Raw genomic sequence first — 26,275 nt, forward strand, 5'->3', positions numbered from 1 at the left:
GATTCACCTCTATCTCTTACTGATTCACCTCTATCTATCTCTTACTGTTTGTCCTCTGTCTATCTCATACGGATTCTTCTCTATCTCTTACTGATTCACCTCTATCTCTTACTGATTCACCTCTATCTATCTCTTACTGTTTGTCCTCTGTCTATCTCATACGGATTCTCCTCTATCTCTTACTGATTCACCTCTATCTATCTCTTACTGTTTGTCCTCTGTCTATCTCATACGGATTCTCCTCTATCTCTTACTGATTCACCTCTATCTCTTACTGATTCACCTCTATCTATCTCTTACTGTTTGTCCTCTGTCTATCTCATACGGATTCTCCTCTATCTCTTACTGATTCACCTCTATCTCTTACTGATTCACCTCTATCTATCTCTTACTGTTTGTCCTCTGTCTATCTCATATGGATTCTCCTCCATCTCTTCAAATCTCTTACCAATTCTCCCAGCATCTTGAAGCTGAATCTTCAACATCTCCATAGGAGTCGTGACGATAACCTGTGACGATAAACACAAATACAAGATGAAAAACCACTATATCTGACAGGAACATTTGGTCAAGTGTGATAACCAGGGGTATATATAACCAGAACCAGAACACTATAACAATATAGAACACGATAACAATATGGAACACTATAACAATATAGAACACTATAACAATATAGAACACGATAACAATATGGAACACTATAACAATATGGAACACTATAACAATATAGAACACTACAACAATATAGAACCCTATAGAACACTATAACAATATAGAACATTATAACAATATAGAACACTATAACAATATAGAACACTATAACAATATAGAACACTATAGAACACTATAACAATATAGAACATTATAACAATATAGAACATTATAACAATATAGAACACTATAACAATATAGAACACTATAGAACACTATAACAATATAGAACACTATAACAATATAGAACACTATAGAACACTATAACAATATAGAACACTATAACAATATAGAACACTATAACAATATAGAACATTATAACAATATAGAACACTATAACAATATAGAACACTATAACAATATAGAACACTATAGAACACTATAACAATATAGAACATTATAACAATATAGAACACTATAACAATATAGAACACTATAGAACACTATAACAATATAGAACACTATAACAATATAGAACATTATAACACGATAACAATATAGAACATTATAACAATATAGAACACTATAACAATATAGAACACTATAACAATATAGAACACTATAACAATATAGAACACTATAACAATATAGAACACTATAGAACAGTATAGAACACTATAGAACACTACAACAATATAGAACACTATAACAATATAGAACACTATAGAACACTATAACAATATAGAACACTATAACAATATAGAACATTATAACAATATAGAACACAATAACAGTATAGAACACTACAACAATATAGAACACTATAACAATATAGAACACTATAACAATATAGAACACAATAACAGTATAGAACACTAACAATATAGAACACAATAACAGTATAGAACACTATAACAATATGGAACACTATAACAATATAGAACACTATAGAAAACTATAACAGTATAGAACACTATAACAATATAGAACACTATAGAACACTATAACAATATAGAACATTATAACAATATAGAACACTATAACAATATAGAACACTATAACAATATAGAACACTATAACACTATAGAACACTATAACAATATAGAACACTATAACAATATATAACAATATAGAACACTATAACAATATAGAACACTATAACAATATAGAACACTATAGAACACTATAACAATATGGAACACTATAACAATATAGAACACGATAACAATATAGAACACAATAACAGTATAGAACACTATAGAACACTACAACAATATAGAACACTATAACACTATAACAATATGGAACACTATAACAATATAGAACACTATAACAATATGGAACACTATAACAATATAGAACACTATAACAATATAGAACACTATAACAATATAGAACACTATAGAACACTATAACACTATAGAACACTATAACAATATAGAACACTATAACAATATAGAACACTATAACAATATAGAACACTATAACAATATATAACAATATAGAACACTATAACAATATAGAACACTATAACAATATAGAACACTATAACAATATAGAACACTATAGAACACTATAACAATATGGAACACTATAACAATATAGAACACTATAACAATATAGAACACTATAACAATATGGAACACTATAACAATATAGAACACTATAGAACACTATAACAATATAGAACATTATAACAATATAACAATATAGAACACTATAACAATATAGAACACTATAACAATATGGAACACTATAACAATATAGAACACTATAGAACACTATAACAATATAGAACATTATAACAATATAACAATATAGAACACTATAACAATATAGAACACTATAACACTATAGAACACTATAACAATATAGAACACTATAACAATATAGAACACTATAACAATATAGAACACTATAACAATATAGAACATTATAACAATATAGAACACTATAACACTATAGAACACTATAACAATATGGAACACTATAACAATATAGAACACTATAACAATATAGAACACTATAACAATATAGAACACTATAGAACACTATAACAATATGGAACACTATAACAATATGGAACACTATAACAATATAGAACACTATAGAACACTATAACAATATGGAACACTATAACAATATAGAACACTATAACAATATAGAACACTATAGAACACTATAACAATATGGAACACTATAACAATATGGAACACTATAACAATATGGAACACTATAACAATATAGAACACTATAGAACACTATAACAATATGGAACACTATAACAATATGGAACACTATAACACTATAGAACACTACAACAATATAGAACACTATAACACTACAACAATATAGAACACTATAACACTATAACAATATAGAACACTATAGAACACTACAACAATATAGAACAATATAGAACACTACAACAATATAGAACACTATAACACTATAGAACACTATAACAATATAGAACACTATAGAACACTACAACACTATAGAACACTACAACAATATAGAACACTATAACAATATAGAACACTATAGAACACTATAACAATATAGAACACTATAGAACACTATAACAATATAGAACACTATAACACTATAGAACACTACAACACTATAGAACACTACAACAATATAGAACACTATAACAATATAGAACACTATAACACTATAGAACACTATAACAATATAGAACACTATAGAACACTACAACAATATAGAACACTATAACAATATAGAACACTATAACACTACAACAATATAGAACACTATAACACTATAACAATATAGGACACTATAACAATATAGAACACTATAACAATATAGAACACTATAACAATATAGAACACTATAACAATATAGAACACTATAACAATATAGAACACTATAGAACACTATAACACTATATCAATATAGAACACTATAACAATATAGAACACTATAACACTATATCAATATAGAACACTATAACACTATAGAACACTATAACAATATAGAACACTACAACAATATAGAACACTATAACAATATAGAACACTATAACACTATAGAACACTATAACAATATAGAACACTATAGAACACTACAACAATATAGAACACTATAACAATATAGAACACTATAACACTACAACAATATAGAACACTATAACAATATAGAACACTATAACAATATAGAACACTATAACAATATAGAACACTATAGAACACTATAACACTACAACAATATAGAACACTATAACAATATAGAACACCATAACACTATAACACTATAACAATATAGAACACTATAACACTATAACACTATAACACTATAGAACACTATAACAATATAGAACACTATAGAACACTACAACAATATAGAACACTATAACAATATAGAACACTATAACACTACAACAATATAGAACACTATAACAATATAGAACACCATAACACTATAACACTATAACAATATAGAACACCATAACACTATAACAATATAGAACACTATAACAATATAGAACACTATAACAATATGGAACACTATAACAATATAGAACACTATAGAACACTATAACAATATAGAACATTATAACAATATAACAATATAGAACACTATAACAATATAGAACACTATAACACTATAGAACACTATAACAATATGGAACACTATAACAATATGGAACACTATAACAATATAGAACACTATAGAACACTATAACAATATAGAACATTATAACAATATAACAATATAGAACACTATAACAATATAGAACACTATAACAATATAGAACACTATAACAATATAGAACACTATAACAATATAGAACACTATAACAATATAGAACACTATAACAATATAGAACATTATAACAATATAGAACACTATAACACTATAGAACACTATAACAATATGGAACACTATAACAATATAGAACACTATAACAATATAGAACACTATAACAATATAGAACACTATAGAACACTATAACAATATGGAACACTATAACAATATGGAACACTATAACAATATAGAACACTATAGAACACTATAACAATATGGAACACTATAACAATATAGAACACTATAACAATATAGAACACTATAGAACACTATAACAATATGGAACACTATAACAATATAGAACACTATAACAATATGGAACACTATAACAATATGGAACACTATAACAATATAGAACACTATAACAATATGGAACACTATAACAATATGGAACACTATAACAATATGGAACACTATAACAATATAGAACACTATAACAATATAGAACACTATAACAATATAGAACACTATAGAACACTATAACAATATGGAACACTATAACAATATGGAACACTATAACAATATAGAACACTATAGAACACTATAACACTATGGAACACTATAACAATATGGAACACTATAACAATATGGAACACTATAACAATATGGAACACTATAACAATATAGAACACTATAGAACACTATAACAATATGGAACACTATAACAATATGGAACACTATAACACTATAGAACACTACAACAATATAGAACACTATAACACTACAACAATATAGAACACTATAACACTATAACAATATAGAACACTATAGAACACTACAACAATATAGAACAATATAGAACACTACAACAATATAGAACACTATAACACTATAGAACACTATAACAATATAGAACACTATAGAACACTACAACACTATAGAACACTACAACAATATAGAACACTATAACAATATAGAACACTATAGAACACTATAACAATATAGAACACTATAGAACACTATAACAATATAGAACACTATAACACTATAGAACACTACAACACTATAGAACACTACAACAATATAGAACACTATAACAATATAGAACACTATAACACTATAGAACACTATAACAATATAGAACACTATAGAACACTACAACAATATAGAACACTATAACAATATAGAACACTATAACACTACAACAATATAGAACACTATAACACTATAACAATATAGGACACTATAACAATATAGAACACTATAACAATATAGAACACTATAACAATATAGAACACTATAACAATATAGAACACTATAGAACACTATAACACTATATCAATATAGAACACTATAACAATATAGAACACTATAACACTATATCAATATAGAACACTATAACACTATAGAACACTATAACAATATAGAACACTACAACAATATAGAACACTATAACAATATAGAACACTATAACACTATAGAACACTATAACAATATAGAACACTATAGAACACTACAACAATATAGAACACTATAACAATATAGAACACTATAACACTACAACAATATAGAACACTATAACAATATAGAACACTATAACAATATAGAACACTATAACAATATAGAACACTATAGAACACTATAACACTACAACAATATAGAACACTATAACAATATAGAACACCATAACACTATAACACTATAACAATATAGAACACTATAACACTATAACACTATAACAATATAGAACACTATAACACTATAACACTATAACAATATAGAACACTATAGAACACTACAACAATATAGAACACTATAACAATATAGAACACTATAACACTACAACAATATAGAACACTATAACAATATAGAACACCATAACACTATAACACTATAACAATATAGAACACCATAACACTATAACACTATAACAATATAGAACACTATAACAATATAGAACACTATAACACTACAACAATATAGAACACTATAGAACACTACAACAATATAGGACACTATAACAATATAGAACACTATAGAACACTACAACAATATAGGACACTATAACAATATAGAACACTATAACAATATAGAACACTATAACACTACAACAATATAGAACACTATAGAACACTACAACAATATAGGACACTATAACAATGTAGAACACTATAACAATATAGAACACTATAACAATATAGAACACTATAACAATATAGAACACTATAGAACACTATAACACTACAACAATATAGAAAAATATAGAACACTATAACAATATAGAACACTATAACACTACAACAATATAGAACACTATAACAATATAGAACACTATAACAATATAGAACACTATAGAACACTATAACAATATAGAAAAATATAGAACACTATAACACTACAACAATATAGAAAAATATAGAACACTATAACAATATAGAACACTATAACAATATAGAACACTACAACAATATAGGACACTATAACAATATAGAACACTATAACAATATAGAACACTATAACAATATAGAACCCTATAGAACACTATAACACTATAGAACATTATAACACTATAACAATATAGAACACTATAGAACACTATAACAATATAGAACACTATAACAATATAGAACATTATAACACTATAACAATATAGAACACTATAGAACACTATAACAATATAGAACACTATAACAATATAGAACATTATAACACTATAACAATATAGAACACTATAGAACACTATAACAATATAGAACACTATAACAATATAGAACATTATAACACTATAACAATATAGAACACTATAGAACACTATAACAATATAGAACACTATAACAATATAGAACATTATAACACTATAACAATATAGAACACTATAGAACACTATAACAATATAGAACACTATAACAATATAGAACACTATAACAATATAGAACACTATAACAATATGGAACACTATAACAATATAGAACACTATAACAATATAGAACACTATAACAATATAGAACACTATAACAATATAGAACACGATAACAATATAGAACACTATAGAACACTATAACAATATAGAACACGATAACAATATAGAACACTATAGAACACTATAACAATATAGAACACTATAACAATATAGAACACTATAACAATATAGAACACTATAACAATATGGAACACTATAACAATATAGAACACTATAACACTATAGAACACTATAACAATATAGAACACTATAACAATATAGAACACTATAACAATATAGAACACTATAACAATATAGAACACTATAACACTATAGAACACTATAACAATATAGAACACTATAACAATATGGAACACAATAACAGTATAGAACACTATAGAACACTACAACAATATAGGACACTATAACAATATGGAACACTATAACAATATAGAACACTATAACAATATAGAACACTATAACAATATAGAACACTATAACAATATAGAACACTATAACACTATAGAACACTATAACAATATAGAACACTATAACAATATGGAACACTATAACAATATAGAACACTATAACAATATAGAACACTATAACAATATAGAACACTATAACAATATAGAACACGATAACAATATAGAACACAATAACAGTATAGAACACTATAGAACACTACAACAATATAGAACACTATAACACTATAACAATATGGAACACTATAACAATATAGAACACTATAACAATATAGAACACTATAACAATATGGAACACTATAACAATATAGAACACTATAACAATATAGAACACTATAACAATATAGAACACTATAACAATATGGAACACTATAACAATATAGAACACTATAACAATATAGAACACTATAACAATATGGAACACTATAACAATATAGAACACTATAACAATATAGAACACTATAACAATATGGAACACTATAACAATATGGAACACTATAACAATATAGAACACTATAACAATATAGAACACTATAACAATATAGAACACTATAACAATATGGAACACTATAACAATATAGAACACTATAACAATATAGAACACTATAACAATATAGAACACAATATAGAACACTATAACAATATAGAACACTATAACAATATAGAACACTATAACAATATAGAACACTATAACAATATAGAACACTATAACAATATGGAACACTATAACAATATAGAACACTATAACACTATAGAACACTATAACAATATAGAACACTATAACAATATAGAACACTATAACAATATAGAACACTATAACAATATAGAACACTATAACACTATAGAACACTATAACAATATAGAACACTATAACAATATGGAACACAATAACAGTATAGAACACTATAGAACACTACAACAATATAGGACACTATAACAATATGGAACACTATAACAATATAGAACACTATAACAATATAGAACACTATAACAATATAGAACACTATAACAATATAGAACACTATAACACTATAGAACACTATAACAATATAGAACACTATAACAATATGGAACACTATAACAATATAAGAACACTATAACAATATAGAACACTATAACAATATAGAACACTATAACACTATAGAACACTATAACAATATAGAACACTACAACAATATAGAACACTATAACAATATAGAACACTATAACACTATAGAACACTATAACAATATAGAACACTATAGAACACTACAACAATATAGAACACTACAACAATATAGAACACTATAACAATATAGAACACTATAACACTATAGAACACTATAACAATATAGAACACTATAACAATATGGAACACTATAACAATATAGAACACTATAACAATATAGAACACTATAACAATATAGAACACGATAACAATATAGAACACAATAACAGTATAGAACACTATAGAACACTACAACAATATAGAACACTATAACACTATAACAATATGGAACACTATAACAATATAGAACACTATAACAATATAGAACACTATAACAATATGGAACACTATAACAATATAGAACACTATAACAATATAGAACACTATAACAATATAGAACACTATAACAATATGGAACACTATAACAATATAGAACACTATAACAATATAGAACACTATAACAATATGGAACACTATAACAATATAGAACACTATAACAATATAGAACACTATAACAATATGGAACACTATAACAATATGGAACACTATAACAATATAGAACACTATAACAATATAGAACACTATAACAATATAGAACACTATAACAATATGGAACACTATAACAATATAGAACACTATAACAATATAGAACACTATAACAATATAGAACACTATAACAATATAGAACACTATAACAATATGGAACACTATAACAATATAGAACACTATAACAATATAGAACACTATAACAATATGGAACACTATAACAATATAGAACACTATAACACTATAGAACACTATAACAATATAGAACACTATAACAATATAGAACACTATAACAATATAGAACACTATAACAATATAGAACACTATAACACTATAGAACACTATAACAATATAGAACACTATAACAATATGGAACACAATAACAGTATAGAACACTATAGAACACTACAACAATATAGGACACTATAACAATATGGAACACTATAACAATATAGAACACTATAACAATATAGAACACTATAACAATATAGAACACTATAACAATATAGAACACTATAACACTATAGAACACTATAACAATATAGAACACTATAACAATATGGAACACTATAACAATATAGAACACTATAACAATATAGAACACTATAACAATATAGAACACTATAACAATATAGAACACTATAACAATATAGAACACTATAACACTATAGAACACTATAACAATATAGAACACTACAACAATATAGAACACTATAACAATATAGAACACTATAACACTATAGAACACTATAACAATATAGAACACTATAGAACACTACAACAATATAGAACACTATAACAATATAGAACACTATAACACTACAACAATATAGAACACTATAACAATATAGAACACTATAACAATATAGAACACTATAACAATATAGAACACTATAGAACACTATAACACTACAACAATATAGAACACTATAACAATATAGAACACCATAACACTATAACACTATAACAATATAGAACACTATAACACTATAACACTATAACAATATAGAACACTATAACACTATAACACTATAACACTATAGAACACTATAACAATATAGAACACTATAGAACACTACAACAATATAGAACACTATAACAATATAGAACACTATAACACTACAACAATATAGAACACTATAACAATATAGAACACCATAACACTATAACACTATAACAATATAGAACACCATAACACTATAACACTATAACAATATAGAACACTATAACAATATAGAACACTATAACACTACAACAATATAGAACACTATAGAACACTACAACAATATAGGACACTATAACAATATAGAACACTATAGAACACTACAACAATATAGGACACTATAACAATATAGAACACTATAACAATATAGAACACTATAACACTACAACAATATAGAACACTATAGAACACTACAACAATATAGGACACTATAACAATGTAGAACACTATAACAATATAGAACACTATAACAATATAGAACAATATAACAATATAGAACACTATAGAACACTATAACACTACAACAATATAGAAAAATATAGAACACTATAACAATATAGAACACTATAACACTACAACAATATAGAACACTATAACAATATAGAACACTATAACAATATAGAACACTATAGAACACTATAACAATATAGAAAAATATAGAACACTATAACACTACAACAATATAGAAAAATATAGAACACTATAACAATATAGAACACTATAACAATATAGAACACTACAACAATATAGGACACTATAACAATATAGAACACTATAACAATATAGAACACTATAACAATATAGAACCCTATAGAACACTATAACACTATAGAACATTATAACACTATAACAATATAGAACACTATAGAACACTATAACAATATAGAACACTATAACAATATAGAACATTATAACACTATAACAATATAGAACACTATAGAACACTATAACAATATAGAACACTATAACAATATAGAACATTATAACACTATAACAATATAGAACACTATAGAACACTATAACAATATAGAACACTATAACAATATAGAACATTATAACACTATAACAATATAGAACACTATAGAACACTATAACAATATAGAACACTATAACAATATAGAACATTATAACACTATAACAATATAGAACACTATAGAACACTATAACAATATAGAACACTATAACAATATAGAACACTATAACAATATAGAACACTATAACAATATGGAACACTATAACAATATAGAACACTATAACAATATAGAACACTATAACAATATAGAACACTATAACAATATAGAACACGATAACAATATAGAACACTATAGAACACTATAACAATATAGAACACGATAACAATATAGAACACTATAGAACACTATAACAATATAGAACACTATAACAATATAGAACACTATAACAATATAGAACACTATAACAATATGGAACACTATAACAATATAGAACACTATAACACTATAGAACACTATAACAATATAGAACACTATAACAATATAGAACACTATAACAATATAGAACACTATAACACTATAGAACACTATAACAATATAGAACACTATAACAATATGGAACACAATAACAGTATAGAACACTATAGAACACTACAACAATATAGGACACTATAACAATATGGAACACTATAACAATATAGAACACTATAACAATATAGAACACTATAACAATATAGAACACTATAACAATATAGAACACTATAACACTATAGAACACTATAACAATATAGAACACTATAACAATATGGAACACTATAACAATATAGAACACTATAACAATATAGAACACTATAACAATATAGAACACTATAACAATATAGAACACGATAACAATATAGAACACAATAACAGTATAGAACACTATAGAACACTACAACAATATAGAACACTATAACACTATAACAATATGGAACACTATAACAATATAGAACACTATAACAATATAGAACACTATAACAATATGGAACACTATAACAATATAGAACACTATAACAATATAGAACACTATAACAATATAGAACACTATAACAATATGGAACACTATAACAATATAGAACACTATAACAATATAGAACACTATAACAATATGGAACACTATAACAATATAGAACACTATAACAATATAGAACACTATAACAATATGGAACACTATAACAATATGGAACACTATAACAATATAGAACACTATAACAATATAGAACACTATAACAATATAGAACACTATAACAATATAGAACACTATAACAATATGGAACACTATAACAATATAGAACACTATAACAATATAGAACACTATAACAATATAGAACACTATAACAATATAGAACACTATAACAATATGGAACACTATAACAATATAGAACACTATAACAATATAGAACACTATAACAATATAGAACACTATAACAATATAGAACACTATAACAATATGGAACACTATAACAATATAGAACACTATAACACTATAGAACACTATAACAATATAGAACACTATAACAATATAGAACACTATAACAATATAGAACACTATAACAATATAGAACACTATAACACTATAGAACACTATAACAATATAGAACACTATAACAATATGGAACACAATAACAGTATAGAACACTATAGAACACTACAACAATATAGGACACTATAACAATATGGAACACTATAACAATATAGAACACTATAACAATATAGAACACTATAACAATATAGAACACTATAACAATATAGAACACTATAACACTATAGAACACTATAACAATATAGAACACTATAACAATATGGAACACTATAACAATATAGAACACTATAACAATATAGAACACTATAACAATATAGAACACTATAACAATATAGAACACGATAACAATATAGAACACAATAACAGTATAGAACACTATAGAACACTACAACAATATAGAACACTATAACACTATAACAATATGGAACACTATAACAATATAGAACACTATAACAATATAGAACACTATAACAATATGGAACACTATAACAATATAGAACACTATAACAATATAGAACACTATAACAATATAGAACACTATAACAATATGGAACACTATAACAATATAGAACACTATAACAATATAGAACACTATAACAATATGGAACACTATAACAATATAGAACACTATAACAATATAGAACACTATAACAATATGGAACACTATAACAATATGGAACACTATAACAATATAGAACACTATAACAATATAGAACACTATAACAATATAGAACACTATAACAATATGGAACACTATAACAATATAGAACACTATAACAATATAGAACACTATAACAATATAGAACACTATAACAATATGGAACACTATAACAATATAGAACACTATAACAATATAGAACACTATAACAATATGGAACACTATAACAATATGGAACACTATAACAATATAGAACACTATAACAATATAGAACACTATAACAATATAGAACATTATAACAATATAGAACACTATAACAATATAGAACACTATAACAATATAGAACATTATAACAATATAGAACACTATAACAATATAGAACATTATAACAATATAGAACACTATAACAATATAGAACATTATAACAATATAGAACACTATAACAATATAGAACACTATAACAATATAGAACACTATAACAATATAGAACACTATAACAATATAGAACACTATAACACTATAGAACACTATAACAATATAGAACACTATAACACTATAGAACACTATAACAATATAGAACACTATAACAATATAGAACATTATAACACTATAACAATATAGAACACTATAACACTAGAACACTATAACAATATGGAACACTACAACAATATAGAACACTATAACAATATAGAACATTATAACACTATAACACTATAACACTATAACACTATAACACTATAGAACACTATAACACTATAACAATATGGAACACTATAACACTATAACACTATAACACTATAACACTATAGAACACTATAACAATATAGAACACCATAACACTATAGAACACTATAACACTATAGAACACTATAACAATATAGAACACTATAGAACACTATAACACTATAGAACACTATAACAATATAGAACACTATAGAACACTATAACACTATAGAACACCATAACAATATAGAACACTATAACACTACAACAATATAGAACACTATAACACTATAACATATAGAACACTATAACACTATAGAACACTATAACAATATAGAACACCATAACACTATAGAACACTATAACACTACAACAATATAGAACACTGTAACACTATAGAACACTATAACAATATAGAACACTATAACACTATAGAACACTATAATACTATAACACTATAGAACAATATAGAACACTATAACACTATAACACTATAGAACACTTTAACAATATAGAACACTATAACAATATAGAACACTATAACACTATAGAACAATATAGAACACTATAACAATATAGAACACTATAACAATATAGAACACTATAACAATATGGAACACTATAACAATATAGAACACTATAACAATATAGAACACTATAACAATATAGAACACTATAACAATATAGAACACTATAACAATATGGAACACTATAACAATATAGAACACTATAACAATATAGAACACTATAACAATATGGAACACTATAACAATATGGAACACTATAACAATATAGAACACTATAACAATATAGAACACTATAACAATATAGAACATTATAACAATATAGAACACTATAACAATATAGAACATTATAACAATATAGAACACTATAACAATATAGAACATTATAACAATATAGAACACTATAACAATATAGAACACTATAACAATATAGAACACTATAACAATATAGAACACTATAACAATATAGAACACTATAACACTATAGAACACTATAACAATATAGAACACTATAACACTATAGAACACTATAACAATATAGAACACTATAACAATATAGAACATTATAACACTATAACAATATAGAACACTATAACACTAGAACACTATAACAATATGGAACACTACAACAATATAGAACACTATAACAATATAGAACATTATAACACTATAACACTATAACACTATAACACTATAACACTATAGAACACTATAACACTATAACAATATGGAACACTATAACACTATAACACTATAACACTATAACACTATAGAACACTATAACAATATAGAACACCATAACACTATAGAACACTATAACACTATAGAACACTATAACAATATAGAACACTATAGAACACTATAACACTATAGAACACTATAACAATATAGAACACTATAGAACACTATAACACTATAGAACACCATAACAATATAGAACACTATAACACTACAACAATATAGAACACTATAACACTATAACATATAGAACACTATAACACTATAGAACACTATAACAATATAGAACACCATAACACTATAGAACACTATAACACTACAACAATATAGAACACTGTAACACTATAGAACACTATAACAATATAGAACACTATAACACTATAGAACACTATAATACTATAACACTATAGAACAATATAGAACACTATAACACTATAACACTATAGAACACTTTAACAATATAGAACACTATAACAATATAGAACACTATAACACTATAGAACAATATAGAACACTATAACACTATAACACTATAGAACACTTTAACAATATAGAACACTATAACACTATAGAACACTATAACAATATAGAACACTATAACACTATAACACTATAGAACACTTTAACAATATAACAACATATACAATATAACATATACAATTAACTAATAGCTAGCATTAGCAACTCTACAGTGTAACCAATAGGTCCAGGAGCTAGGCTAGGCTACGGCCTAACATATACAATACCATTAACTAATAGCTAGCATTAGCAACTCTACAGTGTAACCAATAGGTCCAGGAGCTAGGCTAGGCTACGACCTGCCGGACATCAATGTGTTAATAGCTAACAACGCACTAGCTCCTATTTGTGTTACAAAGAGCTAGACAACACAACGGATACCATTAACTAATACACACTTGTTTCTCCTGTGTAATCCGGGCTGTAGTAACTGGTTAACAGGATTAAAGGTGAGATGGCCAGTTGGGTTAATACTACTCCTAATCTAATCTAATCTAATCTAATCTAATTTAATCTAGTGTTCCCTGGGAAGTATTGAGCTAGCTGGCTTCGGCCTAATGGACTAGGCTATTACACTATGACACAGATACACACAAAACACACACGCACGCACACAGTCACACACACACACACACACACACGCACGCACACAGTCACACACACACACAATCACACACACAGTAGTGATGCGTGGGTCAACTGTTTGTTCATCCGCACACAATTGATAATAACTCATCCGCAACCGACTTTAGCCGTTGTGATAATCCCGCACCCTAACCTGCCATATGTCACGATCGTCCTCTTCTTCTGACGAGGAGTAGCAAGGGTCGGACCAAAGCGCAGCGTGGTACGTGTTCATGACGATATTTATTCAACTCAGAACACTAAAACAAAAATAACAAAGAGAATGATACGAAACGAAAGAGTCCTGTCTGGTGACATACATCACCCATGAAACACAATTCGAAAACAGGCTCCCTAAATATGGTTGTCAATCAGGGACAACGATTGACAGCTGCCTCTGATTGAGAACCATATACCAGGCCAAACACAGAAATAGCAAATCATAGAAAAACTACCATAGACTACCCACCCCAACTCACGCCCTGACCATACTAAAACAAAGACATTACAACAGAACTAAGGTCAGAACGTGACAATATAGGCCTGTAGAAAATGTGCTTTACAGTCAGACACCAAAACAAATACTTTTGCCAGGTGGGTGCAGGAATTATTTTTTTAAAGCCTAATTTAAATATGTTTCTGCTTATAATTTCAGATATTTTGGTAGGCTATTTGTTAATAATCAACATGTCTGTAATTGTGTCCCAGAAGACTAAATAACCGCAGAATAGTGTCATAAATGGATGAATCCTTCCATCTAAGTGACATTCTCAGTCATCTCTGCTTCCCTCGCACAGCACACATTTAATGCAATAACTCAACAACAAAAAAACAGGAAAGAATTTCTGTGCAAAATGTACAAATGGAATCAGTTTGACTGGTTTTTATGGAAATTAAAAGCAACCCAACATGTGTCTAATAAGATTTCATTTCGACTTGGATGCATATTATATACTATCAGCTGTTATGATGCTGATAAAGATACCGCAGCATCTTTACAGACAGTCCCTAACTACTTTCTATCAAGATGCCGCAGCATCTTTACAGACAGTCCCTAACTACTTTCTATCAAGATACCGCAGCATCTTTACAGACAGTCCCTAACTACTTTCTATCAAGATACCGCAGCATCTTTACAGACAGTCCCTAACTACTTTCTATCAAGATGCCGCAGCATCTTTACAGACAGTCCCTAACTACTTTCTATCAAGATGCCGCAGCATCTTTACAGACAGTCCCTAACTACTTTCTATCAAGATACCACAGCATCTTTACAGACAGTCCCTAACTACGTTCTATCAAGATGCCGCAGCATCTTTACAGACAGTCCCTAACTACTTTCTATCAAGATACCACAGCATCTTTACAGACAGTCCCTAACTACTTTCTATCAAGATACCGCAGCATCTTTACAGACAGTCCCTAACTACACATTCTTCTTTCTATCGAGATGCCGAAAGACATACATCATAATTCTACACTTGTGTTCCCGAGTCAAAATGTACATTTGGTATATAATTTTACTCCCAGAAATGCTTCATTTCTAAGGAGTTAATATGATATGAGGCTATGTGAGAGATTATAGGCCTACAGTTATTAGTATATTATATGAGAGGTTATAAACCTACAGTTAATATTATATTAGACTATGTTATATTATATTATATGAGAGGTTATGAACTACAGTTAATAGTATATTATATGAGAGGTTATAAACCTACAGTTCATATTATATTAGACTATGTTATATTATATTATATGAGAGGTTATAAACAACAGTTAATAGTATATTAGACTATGTTATATTATATTATATGAGAGGTTATAAACCTACAGTTCATATTATATTATATGAGAGGTTATAAACTACAGTTAATATTATATTAGACTATGTTATATTATATTATATGAGAGGTTATAAACCTACAGTTAATATTATATTAGACTATGTTATATTATATTATATGTGAGGTTATAAACGTACAGTCAGGGTCCAGAGTTCAGTTACTGAACATCTGAACAGTACAGCACCTTTGACGTGCCATAGGCCTGTTTGAAGTCCTGACTGTCCAATCATCACACATCATCATAACAACACAGCCACACTGCTGTCATCCTCTTGTAGCACTTCACCAAACATTATTCTGCTCCTCCCTTTTCCCTTTTCAAGTCTCCCATTGGGCAGCTTTTCTCTTCCTGAATTCAACTCCGCCCCCTTTTTTTTTTTTTATGCCTCAGTGGAGCGACATGAACTTTTTCTGCCCTAGTTCCCGAAAGCGTTTGGTGATTGGCGTGTAAACATGTGTGTCTCGAGTACAGTTAGACTCTAACGCTTAAGCTTCTGCACTAAAGGAAAACCTCAATGTAACATATAGATATTAACTGAACAAGAATATATCATTATATGCATTGTTTTCTCTTTATTTAACACACCCACCCTTCATCACTAACACACACACACACACACACACACACACACACACACACACACACACACACACACACACACACACACACACACACACACACACCCACCCTTCATCCACACAATATTTCATGACTCTAAACTCGCCTGCACGTGGATATAACCGCAGGGACAGCAGGTTATGAGTCAACCCGTGCATCACTAACACACACACACACACACACACACACACACACACACACACACACACACACACACACACACAGCTCAGGGTCCAATGACCTGCAAGTCCTTATCTCACTGTTACCACCAGTCCAGAACAGCTGAGCTAATGAATCATTTGTTGTCCCACTGTCTCTGTCTGCGTCTGGCCAGCAGGACTTGTGAATACTAGATCACCTGCTGAGTAGACTAGACATAGTGGTTATGTAGACCCACTGTAGACTAGATATAGTGGTTATGTAGACCTACTGTAGACTAGATATAGTGGTTATGCTGTGTAGACTAGACATAGTGGTTATGTAGACCCACTGTAGACTAGACATAGTGGTTGTACTGTGTAGACCTACTGTAGACTATACATAGTGGTTATATAGACCTACTGTAGACTAGACATAGTGGTTATGTAGACCCACTGTAGACTAGATATAGTGGTTATGTAGACCCACTGTAGACTAGATATAGTGGTTATGTAGACCTACTGTAGACTAGACATAGTGGTTATGTAGACCTACTGTAGACTAGACATAGTGGTTATGTAGACCTACTGTAGACTAGACATAGTGGTTATGTAGACCTACTGTAGACTAGACATAGTGGTTATGTAGACAAACTGTAGACTAGATATAGTGGTTATGTAGACCTACTGTAGACTAGACATAGTGGTTATATCGACCTACTGTAGACTAAACATAGTGGTTATGTAGACCTACTGTAGACTAGACATAGTGGTTATGCTGTGTAGACTAGACATAGTGGTTATGTAGACCCACTGTAGACTAGACATAGTGGTTATGCTGTGAAGACTAGACATAGTGGTTATGTAGACCTACTGTAGACTAGACATAGTGGTTATGTAGACCTACTGTAGACTAGACATAGTGGTTATGTAGACCTACTGTAGACTAGACATAGTGGTTATGTAGACCTACTGTAGACTAGACATAGTGGTTATGTAGTACCTACTGTAGACTAGACATAGTGGTTATGTAGACCCACTGTAGACTAGACATAGTGGTTATGTAGACCCACTGTAGACTAGACATAGTGGTTGTACTGTGTAGACCTACTGTAGACTATACATAGTGGTTATATAGACCTACTGTAGACTAGACATAGTGGTTATGTAGACCTACTGTAGACTAGACATAGTGGTTATGTAGACCTACTGTAGACTAGACATAGTGGTTATGTAGACAAACTGTAGACTAGATATAGTGGTTATGTAGACCTACTGTAGACTAGACATAGTGGTTATATCGACCTACTGTAGACTAAACATAGTGGTTATGTAGACCTACTGTAGACTAGACATAGTGGTTATGCTGTGTAGACTAGACATAGTGGTTATGTAGACCCACTGTAGACTAGACATAGTGGTTATGCTGTGAAGACTAGACATAGTGGTTATGTAGACCTACTGTAGACTAGACATAGTGGTTATGTAGACCTACTGTAGACTAGACATAGTGGTTATGTAGACCTACTGTAGACTAGACATAGTGGTTATGTAGACCTACTGTAGACTAGACATAGTGGTTATGTAGACCCACTGTAGACTAGACATAGTGGTTATGTAGACCTACTGTAGACTAGACATAGTGGTTATGTAGACCTACTGTAGACTAGACATAGTGGTTATGTAGACCTACTGTAGACTAGACATAGTGGTTATGTAGACCTACTGTAGACTAGACATAGTGGTTATGTAGCCCTACTGTAGACTAGACATAGTGGTTATTTAGACCTACTGTAGACTAGACATAGTGGTTATGTAGACCTACTGTAGACTAGACATAGTGGTTATGTAGACCTACTGTAGACTAGACATAGTGGTTGTGTAGACCTACTGTAGACTAGACATAGTGGTTATGTAGTACCTACTGTAGACTAGACATAGTGGTTGTACTGTGTAGACCTACTGTAGACTAGACATAGTGGTTGTGTAGACCTACTGTAGACTAGACATAGTGGTTATGTAGTACCTACTGTAGACTAGACATAGTGGTTGTACTGTGTAGACCTACTGTAGACTAGACATAGTGGTTATATAGACCTACTGTAGACTAGACATAGTGGTTGTGCTGTGTAGACCCACTGTAGAATAGACATAGTGGTTATGTAGACCCACTGTAGACTAGACATAGTGGTTATGTAGACCTACTGTAGACTAGACATAGTGGTTATGTAGACCCACTGTAGACTAGACATAGTGGTTATGTAGACCTACTGTAGACTAGACATAGTGGTTATGTAGACCCACTGTAGACTAGACATAGTGGTTATGTAGACCTACTGTAGACTAGACCTAGTGGTTATATAGACCTACTGTAGACTAGACATAGTGGTTATGCTGTGTAGACTAGACATAGTGGTTATGTAGACCTACTGTAGACTAGACATAGTGGTTATGTAGACCTACTGTAGTCTATACATAGTGGTTATGTAGACCTACTGTAGACTAGACATAGTGGTTATGTAGACCTACTGTAGACTAGACATAGTGGTTATGCTGTGTAGACCCACTGTAGACTAGACATAGTGGTTATGTAGACCTACTGTAGACTAGACATAGTGGTTATGCTGTGTAGACTAGACATAGTGGTTATATAGACCTACTGTAGACTAGGCATAGTGGTTATGTAGACCCACTGTAGACTAGACATAGTGGTTATGTAGACCTACTGTAGACTAGACATAGTGGTTATGTAGTACCTACTGTAGTCTAGACATAGTGGTTATGTAGACCTACTGTAGACTAGACATAGTGGTTATGTAGACCCACTGTAGACTAGACATAGTGGTTATGTAGACCTACCGTAGACTAGACATAGTGGTTATGTAGTACCTACTGTAGACAGGACATAGTGGTTATGTAGACCTACTGTAGACTAGACATAGTGGTTATGTAGACCTACTGTAGACTAGACATAGTGGTTATGTAGACCCACTGTAGACTAGACATAGTGGTTATGCTGTGTAGACTAGACATAGTGGTTATGTAGACCTACTGTAGACTAGACATAGGGGTTATGTAGACCTACTGTAGACTAGACATAGTGGTTATGTAGACCTATTGTAGACTAGACCTTAGTGGTTATGTAGACCCACTGTAGTCTAGACATAGTAGTTATGTAGACCTACTGTAGACTAGACATAGTGGTTATGTAGTACCTACTGTAGACTAGACATAGTGGTTATGTAGACCCACTGTAGACTAGACATAGTGGTTATGTAGACCTACTGTAGACTAGACATAGTGGTTATGCTGTGTAGACTAGACATAGTGGTTATGTAGACCTACTGTAGTCTAGACATAGTGGTTATGTAGACCCACTGTAAACTAGACATAGTGGTTATGTAGTACCTACTGTAGACTAGACATAGTGGTTATGCTGTGTAGACTAGACATAGTGGTTATGTAGTACCCACTGTAGACTAGACATAGTGGTTATGTAGACCTACTGTAGACTAGACATAGTGGTTATGTAGACCCACTGTAGTCTAGACATAGTGGTTATGTAGTACCTACTGTAGACTAGACATAGTGGTTATGCTGTGTAGACTAGACATAGTGGTTATGTAGACCTACTGTAGACTAGACATAGTGGTTATGTAGACCCACTGTAGACTAGACATAGTGGTTATGTAGACCTACTGTAGACTAGACATAGTGGTTATGTAGACCTACTGTAGACTAGACATAGTGGTTATGATGTGTAGACTAGACATAGTGGTTATGCTGTGTAGACCTACTGTAGACTAGACATAGTGGTTATGTAGTACCTACTGTAGACTAGACATAGTGGTTATGCTGTGTAGACCTACTGTAGACTAGACATAGTGGTTATGTAGACCTACTGTAGACTAGACATAGTGGTTATGTAGACCCACTGTAGACTAGACATAGTGGTTATGCTGTGTAGACCTACTGTAGACTAGACATAGTGGTTATGTAGACCTACTGTAGACTAGACATAGTGGTTGTGTAGACCTACTGTAGACTAGACATAGTGGTTATGTAGACCTACTGTAGACTAGACATAGTGGTTATGTAGACCTACTGTAGACTAGACATAGTGGTTATGTAGACCTACTGTAGACTAGACATAGTGGTTGTGTAGACCCACTGTAGACTAGACATAGTGGTTATGGAGACCTACTGTAGACTAGACATAGTGGTTATGTAGTCCTACTGTAGACTAGACATAGTGGTTATGCTGTGTAGACTAGACATAGTGGTTATGTAGACCTACTGTAGACTAGACATAGTGGTTATGTAGACCTACTGTAGACTAGACATAGTGGTTATGTAGACCTACTGTAGACTAGACATAGTGGTTATGCTGTGTAGACCCACTGTAGACTAGACATAGTGGTTATGTAGACCTACTGTAGACTAGACATAGTGGTTATGTAGACCTACTGTAGACTAGACATAGTGGTTATGTAGACCCACTGTAGACTAGACATAGTGGTTATGTAGACCTACTGTAGACTAGACATAGTGGTTATGTAGACCCACTCTAGACTAGACATAGTGGTTATGCTGTGTAGACTAGACATAGTGGTTATGTAGACCCACTGTAGACTAGACATAGTGGTTATGTAGACCTACTGTAGACTAGACATAGTGGTTATGTAGACCCACTCTAGACTAGACATAGTGGTTATGCTGTGTAGACCTACTGTAGACTAGACATAGTGGTTATGCTGTGTAGACCTACTGTAGACTAGACATAGTGGTTATGCTGTGTAGTACCTACTGTAGACTAGACATAGTGGTTATGCTGTGTAGACCTACTGTAGACTAGACATAGTGGTTATGTAGACCCACTCTAGACTAGACATAGTGGTTATGCTGTGTAGCCCTACTGTAGACTAGACATAGTGGTTGTGTAGACCTACTGTAGACTAGACATAGTGGTTATGTAGACCTACTGTAGACTAGACATAGTGGTTATGCTGTGTAGACCTGTTACATTATCATGAATCAAAACCTTTTGCGACCATTAGACAATGTCTAAGAATGCTGTGTTAATTTTCATCTCAGTCCATTAGCTTAGTTCTTTAGAGAAATAGAGAGGTCAACAGAGAGATCAACAGAGAGGTCAACAGAGAGGTCAACAGCTGATGCCTAGTGGTGTCTGGGTACACACTGAGGCTGGTCCAAAATATCACCCTATTCCCTAGATAGTGCACTGCCTTTGCACTACGTAGTGCACTGTGCAGGGAATAGGGTGTCCGTTGCAACTCAGATTGAGACAGACTGTGGGGGGAAGATGGCACTTCTGCTGATGAAGTGAGGAAGTGTGTGTGTGTGTGTGTGTGTGTGTGTGTGTGTGTGTGTGTGTCTGTGTGTCTGTGTGTCTGTGTGTGTGTGTGTGTGTGTGTGTGTGTGTGTGTGTGTGTGTGTGTGTGTGTGTGTCTGTGTGTGTGTGTGTGTGTGTGTGTGTGTGTGTGTGTGTGTGTGTGTGTGTGTGTCTGTGTGTGTGTGTGTGTGTGTGTGTGTGTGTGTGTGTGTGTGTGTGCTGTCTCCAGATGGGGAACAGGAGGTATCATTAAGAGAGAACCTATCTTCACAGTTGAAGTCAGAAGTTTACATACACTAAGTTGACTGAGCCTTTAAAATGCTTGGAATATTCCAGAAAAATGTTGTCATGGCTTTAGAAGCTTCTGATAGGCTAATTGACATCATTTGAGATCGTACTTATTGGAGAAATGTCCTCTGGTCTGATGAAACAGAAATATAACTGTTCGGCCATAATGACCATTTATGTTTGGAGGAAAATGGGGGAGGCTTGCAAACCGAAGAACACCATCCCAACCGTGAAGCATGGGGGTGGCAGCATCATGTTGTGGGGGTGCTTTGCTGCAGGAGGGACTGGTGCACTTCACAAAATAGATGGCATCATGAGGGAGGAAAATTATGTGGATATGTTGATGCAACATCTCAAGACATCAGTCAGGAAGTTAAAGCTTGGTCACAAATGGGTCTTCCAAATGGAAAATGACCCCAAGCATACTTCCAAAGTTGTGGCAAAATGACTTAAGGACAATGAAGTCAAGGTATTGGAGTGGCCATCACAAAGCCCTGACCTCAATCCCATAGAAGATTTGTGGGCAGAACTGAAAAAGCATGTGCGAGCAAGGAGGCCTACAAACCTGACTCGGTTACACCAGCTCAAAATTCACCCAATTTATTGTGGGAAGCTTGTGGAAGGCTACCCAAAACTTTTGACCGAAGTTTTAAAAATATAAAGGCAATGCTACCAAATACCATTTGAGTGTATGTAAACTTTTGACCCACTGGGAATGTGACGAAAGAAATAAAAACTGAAATAAATCATTCTCTCTACTATTATTCTGACATTTCACATTCTTAAAATAAAGTGGTGATCCTAACTGAACTAAGACAGGCAATTTTTACTAGGATTAAATGTCAGGAATTGTGAAAAACTGAGTTTAAATATGTTCGGCTAAGGTGTATATAAACTTACGACTTCAACTGTACATTCCCCACACCTCACCCGCCACTTACCTGACATGTACCTGCCCCACACCCCGCCAGCATCTCTTTGACCAGGGTGAGCTTCTGACTGGAGAGAGAGAGAGATGGATCGAGAGAGAAAGAGGGGGGGAGGAGAGCGAGAGACAGAGAGAG

General features: G+C 30.8%; 1 protein-coding gene across 2 annotated transcripts in view; it reads right to left on the reverse strand.

Moving 5' to 3' along the window:
- LOC115127050 (mitochondrial glutamate carrier 1-like) overlaps window positions 1-26,275 on the reverse strand; it is a 124,712-nt gene that overhangs the window by 11,841 nt on the left and 86,596 nt on the right. For both annotated transcript variants that reach the window (XM_065022199.1, XM_065022198.1), the window contains 2 exons: window positions 26,153-26,210; window positions 449-509 (listed from right to left, as the gene is read on the reverse strand). In XM_065022199.1, coding sequence (XP_064878271.1) covers window positions 449-509; window positions 26,153-26,210 — 119 coding nt within the window. The remainder of the gene's footprint in view (window positions 1-448; window positions 510-26,152; window positions 26,211-26,275) is intronic.

The sequence above is a fragment of the Oncorhynchus nerka genome, linkage group LG9a, assembly GCF_034236695.1.
Source record: "Oncorhynchus nerka isolate Pitt River linkage group LG9a, Oner_Uvic_2.0, whole genome shotgun sequence".
NCBI lineage: Eukaryota > Metazoa > Chordata > Actinopteri > Salmoniformes > Salmonidae > Oncorhynchus > Oncorhynchus nerka.